The sequence below is a fragment of the Lactuca sativa genome, chromosome 5 (genome assembly GCF_002870075.4).
Source record: "Lactuca sativa cultivar Salinas chromosome 5, Lsat_Salinas_v11, whole genome shotgun sequence".
NCBI classification, from domain to species: Eukaryota; Viridiplantae; Streptophyta; class Magnoliopsida; order Asterales; family Asteraceae; genus Lactuca; species Lactuca sativa.
In genome coordinates, this window is record NC_056627.2 from 58,216,899 (window position 1) to 58,228,739 (window position 11,841).

The window sequence follows — 11,841 nt, forward strand, 5'->3', positions numbered from 1 at the left end:
CACCAATAATGTGATAATGCAGCTGCAACATCCACACCAGCCTTGCTATGACCAAGTAACATCACACGTTTACCAGCGCCCCAATACAATTTTTCAATATATTGCTTCAAAACCTATGAATGGTACTCCACTGATGCCTTCATTTTTTTTTTTTTTTATAAAAATCAAGAAATCTTGGTGAAATCAGAAGGGTTTAATCCAATTGCAAATCTGATTATGCGTAATCACAAGATAGAAGTAGATTTTATGCTAATAATCACATATGTAATGAATTACCGGTTTTTGTCGGGTCTTCGATATCGGAACCGGTCCTCGAGAAATACCAACATATTTTGAGAAATAGTTTGAGAAATACTTGTAAAATAACTTGTTATAATTATATTTGTTACTTAATACTTAATACTAATTCTATATTTAAAAAGTCATTTTAACAATCATATAAGTTCATAATTCACAAGAGATTAGAAATCTTGATCTATAAAAGAAATTACGTATACAGATTAAAGGGGTAGCATAGTAACTGTTACTTGAAGAAATAAAACCACCCATCAAATGAAACATCTTCAAGAACACATGTTAGTTACCATAAAAATCATTCAGTCATAAATAATCACATGTTTCCATCAACAATCAACATACCCTGGTTCAACCATTTCATCGACCAGTTGGGATGCATAGTGAAACTCTCCTTCAAATCTCCATATCAAGTGGGTTGCACTCCTAATCAACCAAAGAATTTCGTAATCAATCAATATATTGAAATCGAAACCTATATATAAGCAAGTAGAGCATCAATAAAATTAAAGTAAAAAAATTTACCTCATGGATGAAAGCTTGCATCTCAGGCTTCAGAGGTTAGAGCATAAAGCAACGAAAATCTACTTATCGGGATAACATGAAGGGATACTTGCTTCTTCTTCTCTATTTCTCTTTGGATTCGATTGTTTGAGATAGAAAGCAGGCAAGTTGATAAAAAAAAACGTTGGAAGCTGTGGGAAATTGGAATCCATAAGAACGCAACAGGTGAAGAGGATGGGGGAGTAACGAAAGAAGATTAAAAGAAATTAAAAAATGACAACAAATATCATTGGTCAAAAAGGGCGGTGAGGAGGTAAGAAGCAAAAGATGAGGAGAAGAAAACATATTAACTTCTCTGTTTGAGAAAAGTCGATGGAGGAATAAGACAATGGAACAGAAACTGACATCGGACCGCCGCCACCAATAAAACGTCTCCGTCCTTCAGCGACTCCAACATCGTATCCGGTTGGATTGTCGACTCCATGAAATAAAATTGATTGTAGAGAGACATCGACTGTATTAAACGGGGTGTGGTGAGAGAGGCGGTGTTTATGTGATTTGAAGGTGAAGTTGGTAATAAATGCAGATAAAACGCAAAAGAAGGAGAAAAGGGATTTGACATTGTGCCCTTAAAATGAGGATGAAAACTTCCGTGGCAAAAGAGGAAAAGGAAAAAAGTATCATGTAGCCCAAGTTTTTAAGTTTTTATGTATATATAAATTCATACAAAGTATATCCTACGGACTTTCAAATGTATAATATATGTTCTTAGTATTCCATAAAACAATCCATGCATGCATGTGTCACAAAAAGACTAAATATAACACTATAATACACGAAAAACGTTGTTCAACCCTAGATTAAGAAAAATGTACATACAACCTATGATTACTTGATTTTATGACTTCAAGTCGGTTTATAAAATATTTCTTGTATAAAAATTAAATGGTTTTGAGTTGGGTTAAAATAGTGAAGCTTAAAGCATCATATTTTGGTTTTGTATGTTTGAATGATTTCAATGGTTTCTGTGAGTTATGTAAAAGTATTTTTTGTATAAAAATGAGTTATATATATAATGAAATAATAACATAAGATTTTGGCATATGAATGAAGTAAATAACTCAAACTTTGATTTCTATGCAAATATGACCTTTTAAGATGTATCGAAATACTCTATAAATGAGTTGAGTATTTATGAAATAAATAAATATGTTTTGTGTAAGCATATTATAAAGTTTGGGTTCAAATACAAATGTAAAATAAACCAAAAAGAGTATTTATTTGTTTATTATTGTTATTATTTTTTTTAAATAAAAATATGAGTTTTTAGACGTATTGTGAAATTTGGACATATATAAGTGATTTTAGTATATTTTGGAAATTTGGCCATTTCTTTTATAGTAATTAAATTATTTAAATTTTCCGATACACTCGAACATGAATCACACTCCGAGGCATAACCCGTCCACGACTAAACAGGGCCATACAATTCAACTAACATATATAACGTCATCTCCCCTTTCGCTCTTTCTCTCCCTCTCTCGATCCTCAGATCCGATCAATTTCTCTGCAAAATATAAACCCTAAACTTGATCGTAATCAACCGATCATGTCTTCAACATTCTCCGGCGATGAAACGGCTCCGTTCTTCGGCTTTCTCGGTGCCGCGGCCGCGTTAGTCTTCTCCTGTAAGTTTTATCGCTTTTCTAGATCCACTGAATTCCAAATTCGATCTAATTAACCGATATCAATCTACACACGTGATGATCCTGTTTAACGCCGATCTATTAACATCGATCTTTGGCGTTCTAAGCTATAACGTTGACATTCGAAATCAAAAACATCGATCCACGATTCAAGTGCTCCTTTTTTATATCATTTGACTTTGTTATGTAGGTATGGGGGCGGCGTACGGGACGGCGAAGAGCGGTGTTGGAGTGGCGTCTATGGGAGTGATGAGGCCAGAGCTCGTGATGAAGTCTATTGTGCCAGTTGTTATGGCTGGAGTGTTGGGTATTTACGGTTTGATTATCGCTGTGATTATCAGTACTGGAATTAACCCTAAGGCTAAATCCTATTACCTTTTCGATGGGTATGCTCATCTTTCCTCCGGTCTTGCTTGTGGCCTTGCTGGTCTTTCTGCTGGTATGGCTATCGGAATCGTCGGTGATGCTGGTGTTAGGTAATTTTCCTTCACTCTCTCATTCTCTACATCTCTGTTACTTCAAACCTATATTTTCCACATTTCAGATCAGTATGCACATGGTAATCTGTAAGATAACATGAATATGCTTTATCATGAATCCATTAAGATTAATTCAGTGTCTCATAACCTAAAATCTTTACCGTTATATACAGTTCAAGTTCCAAGATTTTGATTTTTTGTTCAAGTTCTTGTTTTCATACATTGCAACTGCAACAAGACTACAACCCTTCATTCATCTATAGTTTCTTGAACTGTTGCTAACTTTAATTTGTTTCTTCAGAGCCAATGCACAACAACCAAAACTATTTGTTGGGATGATCCTGATCCTCATTTTTGCTGAAGCTCTTGCTCTGTATGGTCTCATTGTTGGCATCATTCTTTCTTCTCGTGCTGGTCAATCCAGAGCAGATTAGAAGGTATTCATTCAGTGGCATAATCGTGTGTTCTACAGCTATAACTTATGTGTTTTTTTGATCTTTCATTTTGAGGAGAGTTGAAGCTGTAGTTATGTCGTTTTTTCATAATTTGTGGGTGGTAAATGGTGATGATATGTGTGTTGAGGGGGTAGGGTGTAGGGTAGATTGTGGGTTTTCACTATAATAAAGATGTCTCATACTCTCATTACTCGTATTATTTATTTATTTGCAAACAACATGTTGGGATATGTATGCTTTCGTTGTATTTGATTTGCTTGATTTTGAAAAAGATATTCATAATGTTTTGGTATGGTATTATTTCAGTCAGAGGACCCCAAATAATGTTGATGAGAACCATGGAATAAGCAACCTAAAAAAGATTCAATATATTTGTGAGAATTTTTACTTCACTTAGATTGTTCTTGGTAGTTGGCATCGTTTTTCCACATTACACATAGTCCAAAAGTATAAATACGCCTCAAATTGTATGAATAATTAAAATATAAAATTCATGTGTAACACATGCCATGCTTTGAATGCCTTAAAGAAACAATAAAGCGATCGCCCTTGTTAACAGTGTTCCTAGATTGTAAGCATACGCACCATTAAATTTGTATATTCTTATATACCATAATATCCATACTATGTTGTTAAGATTTCAATGTAAACACATTTGATACGCATGCATTATATCCTTATGACATTGAGTAATGTTCTAAAAGGAATTCTATTATGAGTTATATATATGAATTATGAAAATGAGCAAATTTTTCCAAAAAATCAAAACCTTGGCATATTAATATCTCAATTCTCATGTCTTCTAAAGTTTTAAGGATATGTTGCTTTTGTCTAAAGAAGCATACAAAACTACAAATACAAAAGCATACAAAACTATAAAAGCAAAAAAATATTTTCTAATATAGCAACATAACTACAAAATGAGCAATAATATAAAAAAAGCATACAAAAAGACGTTTTCATTTTCCGAACAAACCACACAAACTATCACAATGTGCTTCATTCCTATTTTCATTTATTTGACCTTTTCTACTAATTTTTCCATTTATTAAAGATATTTGCCCCTTAACAATCAACTTGACCATTTTACCCCTCGGTACTAGTATCGAGTACCGGTACCAAGGTTGGTATCGGTACTGGTACCATACTCCCTCTAAATGGGTCTGGTACTCGGGATTTTGAGCAAATTCGGCATTCAGAAGACCGGGAACTATACTTTCATTTGATCGACCAATCTATTCAACATTCATCTATCGTTATGGCAATTCCAAACTCGAATACGTTCACTCAACATGACGAAGTACCTAAAATAAAATGGAAGGCCCTAACTAAACCTTGGGAACCAGTAGAAGTGATGGCATTAACACATTAATGGGTCGATATATATATCCGCGGATGTGAAAATGGGCAACGACAAAAAACATGATTATTTTTAGAGGCGAGTTCTTAACTGTTTCCACAAAGAAATGAAGCAATATCGTACCAAAGACCAAGTGTACTTGAAATAGGGAAAGACAAACAAGGAAGTCATGTTGTTAAACGGTTTGTATAACATGAAACATCAATAGCATAACACAGAAAGTGATGACGTTATTTTCAATAAAGCGTTAAAAGTGTACCAAAAAGAAAACAAGAAGCATTCTCAAATTTATTGAGTTTTCAAATTTTGTGAAAGATAATGAAAAATCGAAAACGAGTAAAAACATCCAAACAACATGTCGGTCAACGGTGGTTCAAAACGGTCAAAAACATTGGAATCCGATTACACTACATTAGATGATTGTGTTGGAATTGACCTCCACGATGATGATACCATTTAAATTACATTGCCTTCCCCCATCGGGAAGGGACGAAACGAAATGCAAAGACACAGGTTAATCCAGATTTCCAGATAAGTTGAAAAAGCGACAGGGGCAAAGATTAAGGGTCTGAATACAAGAATAGATAAATTTTTAGATTTCTCTACATAAAGAGAGCATATGAAAAGTCACTGCACTAGGGTGTAAGACCCAAGTCACTACATTAGGGAGTAGGGAGGTGCATGAATTGCCTTTAGCAGTTAAAATCAAAATTAGGATAAAAAATATAACATTTAGATTTTTTTAAGCGTATATTGGGTTGTTTTTTAGGTTTCTTTTATTTAATGTTATGCTTTTTTTTTTTTTTTTTTAGTTTTTAGCTTTTTATTTTCTTGTTATGCATTTTTAGTTTGAATTAATGAAGTTTAAGTTTTTTATTTAAATTGAATTATTTAAAAAATTAAATAATTAATTAATACATGTCATGGTGACCACTCACTGTATGTGGCAAGAAAGCATGAAAATATGATAAAATTGAGGTGATGCTAATGTGTGAGGCAAAAATATATGACAGAAATGATACACTCCCCTCTAGCCAAATGTTTAGTTCCCCTTTTGTCTCCTATGTGAATTAACTTCTTAAGGGAACAAATAATTGCTTTCATTTATGTCATTCTTGTTGTGTTTCTTCCCTGTCATATCTCTATCATATCTTTGTTAGCTGTTTTCTAGTCCTCAACTTGCCTATTTCTTTTTATTATTATGGCTAATGACAAATACTATAATGAATACCCACTAAGTGTCATCAAGGTTTCATCCATTGAAAAAGAACGCCACAAGAATGCCCCTAAGTAGCAAAAAGGAAAATATAAACCCATAAGGAAACATGGAAAAATCATAATGTTGCAAAGATTACCCATTAGGCAACAAAATTGCAAAAGAACATGCTCAAAAAACAATAACAAATATGTTGTTATATAGTATGTGCTAATGTGATGTTCTTGTTCCCTAGTATGCATGCATTGGTGGCAGCAGCAGAGCTATATGGTGCGTTGGGGATACTACAACATCCCTGAAAAAAATTGTTTTATATATAAGAAAATAATTTGTAAGCATGCTCTATGTTATTGTACCACCAACTAAAAGATTGTATAATGTTTTTTAATGCTCGAGATATGATAACTACATAAAAGATATATTGACAATGTTTGTATCCCCATATCAAAATTTCTTACTCCGCCATTGATTGTGGTTCATTATTAAGCAATAAACAAGTATGTTGTGTAGTTACATTAACATGTTACCTTTTATTTCAATATAGGATAGATTGTTATAGAATGAATTGTTACATAACATTACATATAACTAGTCAAATGGATAGTCTAATGATAATATAACTAAAAATATACTCTTTCAGAGTCTACATAACAATATGCCTCTTCACCTCTAACTAACTACCATATATATTTAAAAAATGGATAAGCTATTGATATTGTCATTGTCAGAGACTTGAAATCTTATATTGAACACTCATAATGCCTCAAATACTTATTTGCATTATGGATGAGTGTTGTGCAATATTGTTGTAAATGATTTCATTTAAGAATGTGGTTATTGTGATATCTTCATGTCATGGGGTGTGTATATCTAACTATTGAACAATTTCATATCCGTATTTTGGGATCTTTCTAAACTCCTTGTTTGCTTTCTCAAGCATATGTCTCCGTGGTCGGGAACGTGTTTATTGACTTATCATAAGTTTCATATATCTCAACATGTTATTTGTGATCCTTTTGAGATTTTTTTAAGTTGATTGTTTGTTTTTCTCAATATCTATGTTGGAAGTAATGATATATTTATTTTTAATAAACCAAAGATAGAATATTAGAATGACTTATTTGAAATAGGTTGTTGTATACAACGACTTCATAAATCACCAACAAGTGGAAAAAGACTAACAATCACACAAACACTTAAAGAAATATTATATCTAATCCTTAAATAACTTTATATGTAGAACCGCACGAAGCTTTATATTATGAAGGATTGAACGAAACTATGAATGATTGAACGAAACGCCAAGAATGTGTGAAAATTATTTTCTTGCATATACTCAGTAGTTACTGTTTGATGGAGATGCTTGAAATAGTGACAGATGCAAGAACTTTTGATGTAGTTGCACCTTGCATAGGTAAGTGCACATATTTTTTTAGTGGTTGCACCTTAATAGAAAAAAAAAATACACTGCAGCGGAAAATTGAGCGGTGGTCCGGCACCCCCAAGAGACGCCTAAATTCGTCATCGGTTGAAACCAATTTAAATTAATCACACGAAAATAAAGTATTCTTGCGAATGTGTAGCGAAGGTTCTATATCGCAAAATGCATCTACATGTTTTATAGATACCATTTAGTGTGACTTGCGGCTTTAGTTTTCAAGAGTTTTAGAGTTTCAAGAGCAACCCAACGAATAAGGCCGATAAAATTCAATTAATCTTTTTCAATTAATTGAAATATAGATAGATGTTTAATTCTTTAAATTGGTAGTTATCTATATGTTGTAACTTTTCTAGCACCTTCTAGCTTGATTCCGCCCTTAAAAAAAACATGGTTGGATGAATAATATAAATTTCACTTTATATTATACTTTTGTGTTATAAAAAAAATACTGTATTATTGTAACTTAAAATAATAATTAGTTTGATTCGTATCAGAATAAGCGCTTACGTCTTTTCCAAGAATATGCCTTTCTTTTTACTAAAATTTTAGTGCAGAAGTTCGGATTCGTTTCCCCTTCCTTTTCTAGAGATTATAGTCAAAATCAGATCGCTCTCAACCGCCATTGACGTGGGCGGCCGGCAAACCTGTCCATCCTCCTCACTTGTATTTCAATTCCGACGAAAGATTGCCTTTTTCCGATCTTCGTTTCAATTCCTGTTTCGGAAACCAATCGGTTAAGCGAGAACAGTTAACAGAAACCAGTTTATGAGCTTTAGACTTGGTCTGAGACGTGCGGAGTCGAGTTCTCTGGGCAAGGCTATGGCGCAGGAATTGAACTCATCTGCGCCGGCAACCGCAACGGCAACAGCCGCCACTGTAACTTCAACGTCAACAACGAAGAAATCGCTATGGCCTTCTGCCCTTCGTTGGATTCCCACATCTACGGATCACATTATATCCGCTGAAAAACGCCTTCTATCTCTTGTCAAGTAATTCTCCCTCTTTATTGTTATCATTCACGTATCAAAATTGTAAAATTTCTCTTGGTATGTTTTACTTCTGAATCATCCCTCGTCCTGGAATAGAATACCTAAATTGTAGTAGTTAGTATCTCAATTAAATTAGATCCATTGGCGAGTGTGCAGCCTTTGCTTGAGTGTAAACTGGGAGATCAGTTTATAAGCAAAAAAAAAGTCTGCAAATTCACATATCTCCAACAATGGAAGCTTGAGTTCTAATCTCAGACATTCTTTGGTTAAGTATTTACTGACAAAACATGAGTAGTGCAAGTGTATCTCTATTTATCCAACAGTATACAATCTGAATTGTGAAAAGGAACCATTTTATGAATCTGCAAGTTCTTAGTATCGATAGTAATGTAATGTAGCTGTTGTCCTTTGTGCTCGATTCAATACCAGGACACCATATACTCAAGAGCTGGTTGATATCGGATCTGGCCCACCAGGATCTAAGGTCAGGTGGTTTCGTTCTGCTAGCAATGAATCAAGATTCATCAACACCATCACCTTTGACAGCAAACAGGATTCTCCTACTCTTGTAATGGTGCATGGATATGCAGCTTCTCAAGGTTTCTTTTTTAAAAATTTCGACACTCTTGCCAAACACTTCAGAGTGATTGCAATCGATCAGCTAGGGTCAGTTCTTCACATAATCTTTGACCAAATTCTGCACATTATTGTAGGGATTCATTTTCTTCTATATAGTTTCAATTTTCTAGCTTATTTATTGCAGTTTTGTTTCTTGTATGGCAGTTGGGGTGCATCTAGCAGGCCTGATTTCACTTGCACAAGTACAGAAGGTTAGGTTTTTATTAGCCTATTACTTTTCTTTTCCATGAATAGCTATTCGGATAAGTTATTCTTTCCCTACTTTCTCTATTAAGTTATTATTTCTACATGGAAACACCCACATATAAGTTTTTTCTACATTAAGGGTAAAATGGTCATTAAGTAAGATATTTTTTTCTATTGTAGAAACTGAAGCTTGGTTTGTTGATTCCTTTGAGGAATGGCGAAAGGCCAAAAACCTCAGCAACTTTGTTTTGCTTGGGCACTCGTTTGGAGGATACATTGCATCCAAATATGCTCTCAAAGTAAGTTTTCTTACTGATATATACCAATAAAAAACAAAATATACTTTTTTTTTTTACTGATTATTGAAAATATTAAAAGCACCCGGAGCACGTACAACATCTGATTTTGGTGGGACCCGCTGGATTTACATCAGAAACCGAACATAAATCAGAAAGACTTACAAAATTCCAAGCAACATGGAAAGGAGCTGTTTTGAATCATTTATGGGAGTCTAATTTTACTCCAATGAAGGTTGTGAGGTAAATATCTTTTTCTTTTTTTTTTATTTGTCATTTTCTTTTCTTGATACTTCTTTAATTTCTTTTTATATTTTTTATTTTCAGAGGCTTAGGGCCATTTGGTCCAAATTTAGTCCGTAAATACACAAGTGCAAGATTTGGTGAAGGTGAAGGGTTGGCTGAGCAAGAGTCTGCATTACTCACAGGTAATCGAAAATTGACCAAATTACCATTTTGACATATTAAAATATTTTGGAATAAATATATATTAATATTTAGTAATTATTAATGTTTTTATTGAAGATTATGTGTACCATACTTTGGCTGCAAAGGCCAGTGGAGAGCTCTGTTTGAAGCATATTTTTTCATTTGGGGCGTTTGCTCGGAGCCCTCTATTACAAAGGTCCGTGTGTGTGTGTGTTTCTTTCTGACTTGATGAACTTAATACACACAAACAAGGGTAAAATGGTCATTATCCATTCAGCCACTTTATCTATAGTCTATACAAGACTTAATGTGAAAAAAGAAAAAAAGAAACATTTGTTTCTCTTTCAGACCAAATGAAATGTCTGAATATGATATGTAAATGACCATTTTACCCTTTTTCTTGGTTTGGCTTAGTACACCCGCCACCACCAATCGAGGGTAAAAATGACATTTATTATTTTGTTTTGGCTGCAGATCTTCAGAGTGGAAAGTGCCAACGACGTTTATATACGGTTTCCAGGATTGGATGGATTACAAGGGGGCGGAGGCAGCACGGAAGAATATGAATGTCCCGTGTGAAATTATACGGGTCCCACAGGTTTCTATTTTCCTTATGTGTTGACACAAATGGATGTTATTATTATTTTTTTTATATATTTTAATAGAAATATATTTTTTTATGGTATTTATATATTTGATTATGATTTGCAGGCTGGTCACTTTGTGTTTCTGGATAATGCAAAGGGCTTTCACTCATCAGTATTGCATGCTTGCAGGAGATTTCTGTCTCCAGATATGGCTAACTATCCTCTAGAAGAAGGTGTTATATCTGTCTAATTTACCAATTTGACCTTGTTAATACCTTAATTATATGCAACACAAACTCAATACAACACTTGTATTATAGCTTATAATTTGATTGAATATGTATTGGCACAAAAGTAATGGGTTGTTTATTTATTTTATTTTTTTTGAGTTATTAGTCTTGATGAGTTAAGCTCTTAATCTTGACAACTATACATGGTTGTTTGTTTTTTACTTGATCCGGATAGAATGATTTAATGGGTGAAGTAAAAAAAGCAAAAAAAAAAAGTTGACTTAGTGTATTACTTTTAAGGGAGAATTTCGTTTATGTCCCTTATAAGTTTTTATAATTACGTCTATGTCCTTGTAAAACTTCACATGACATGTATTCTCTTATAAAACCTATAAACTCACATATATACCAGAATACTTAATTTAATGATAATTGATCTATATAAAAATTAAAAACATTATCTTAAAATTAGATTATAACCAAATTACTAAAATACCTATTATCAGGTATTCCCAAAAGTTCACAAAATGGCTCAACAATACTCTCACAAGGCTAAGGTTTGCATCTGGGGAATGGAGGTTGTGAATTGAGCAAACCTTAAACATCACATTCCTTAAATAGGGATCGAGGATCGAGACCTAGGGTTTTGGGTTATTACGGCTTTATGTTGCAATCCACATAACACCGTATCCCTACTTAATGACATGACACGCACCGCAACACTCCGTTGCGCGCGTTGAGAGCTAGGATTTTTCCTCAAACCCTCTTCTTGATTTTTCCTGAAAACCCCCAAAAACATATCCAAAAAACAAGCCTATAACTCTCACCCACTTAAATCAGATTTCTTCCTCAAAATTCGTTTTGGAAAACACTTTATATACATCTCGCATAATTCCTTTATGGGTTTTCCAAACCCACTTATTCTCTCACCTAGGCTATTACTATATTCCTATATTTCACACCTAGAAACTCACAACCTCGTGTCGATTCATCAGACTCATAATCCACACATCAGTACGCTATAGTACTC

The 11,841-nt window shown here is 33.7% G+C and overlaps 2 protein-coding genes across 2 annotated transcripts; both read left to right on the forward strand.

The window, feature by feature from the left end:
- The first annotated feature begins 2,278 nt into the window (after window positions 1-2,278).
- LOC111879698 (V-type proton ATPase 16 kDa proteolipid subunit) lies at window positions 2,279-3,668 on the forward strand. The gene is made up of 3 exons (XM_023876159.3): window positions 2,279-2,486; window positions 2,695-2,980; window positions 3,285-3,668. Exons 1-3 carry the CDS (start codon window positions 2,408-2,410, stop codon window positions 3,415-3,417), a joined length of 498 nt encoding a protein of 165 aa, XP_023731927.1. The 5' UTR covers window positions 2,279-2,407; the 3' UTR covers window positions 3,418-3,668.
- A 4,302-nt stretch (window positions 3,669-7,970) lies between these two features.
- On the forward strand, window positions 7,971-10,959 carry LOC111879699 (probable 1-acylglycerol-3-phosphate O-acyltransferase). The gene is made up of 9 exons (XM_023876160.3): window positions 7,971-8,444; window positions 8,874-9,110; window positions 9,228-9,274; window positions 9,450-9,568; window positions 9,648-9,808; window positions 9,893-9,993; window positions 10,091-10,190; window positions 10,469-10,592; window positions 10,706-10,959. The coding sequence occupies exons 1-9, from the start codon at window positions 8,221-8,223 to the stop codon at window positions 10,829-10,831; spliced, it is 1,239 nt and encodes a 412-aa protein (XP_023731928.1). The 5' UTR covers window positions 7,971-8,220; the 3' UTR covers window positions 10,832-10,959.
- The last annotated feature ends 882 nt before the right edge of the window (window positions 10,960-11,841 follow it).

What these genes read in the sequence shown, in the direction of transcription:
- LOC111879698 (XM_023876159.3), top strand. Translation starts at nt 2,408, where the DNA reads ATGTCTTCAACATTCTCCGGCGATGAAACGGCTCCGTTCTTCGGCTTT. An exon ending in GGCCGCGTTAGTCTTCTCCT is followed by an intron (nt 2,487 to 2,694) that starts GTAAGTTTTATC and finishes TTTGTTATGTAG; the next exon opens with GTATGGGGGCGGCGTACGGG. An exon ending in GTCGGTGATGCTGGTGTTAG is followed by an intron (nt 2,981 to 3,284) that starts GTAATTTTCCTT and finishes TTGTTTCTTCAG; the next exon opens with AGCCAATGCACAACAACCAA.
- LOC111879699 (XM_023876160.3), top strand. Translation starts at nt 8,221, where the DNA reads ATGAGCTTTAGACTTGGTCTGAGACGTGCGGAGTCGAGTTCTCTGGGC. An exon ending in ACTCCAATGAAGGTTGTGAG is followed by an intron (nt 9,809 to 9,892) that starts GTAAATATCTTT and finishes TTTTATTTTCAG; the next exon opens with AGGCTTAGGGCCATTTGGTC. An exon ending in CGGAGCCCTCTATTACAAAG is followed by an intron (nt 10,191 to 10,468) that starts GTCCGTGTGTGT and finishes TTTTGGCTGCAG; the next exon opens with ATCTTCAGAGTGGAAAGTGC.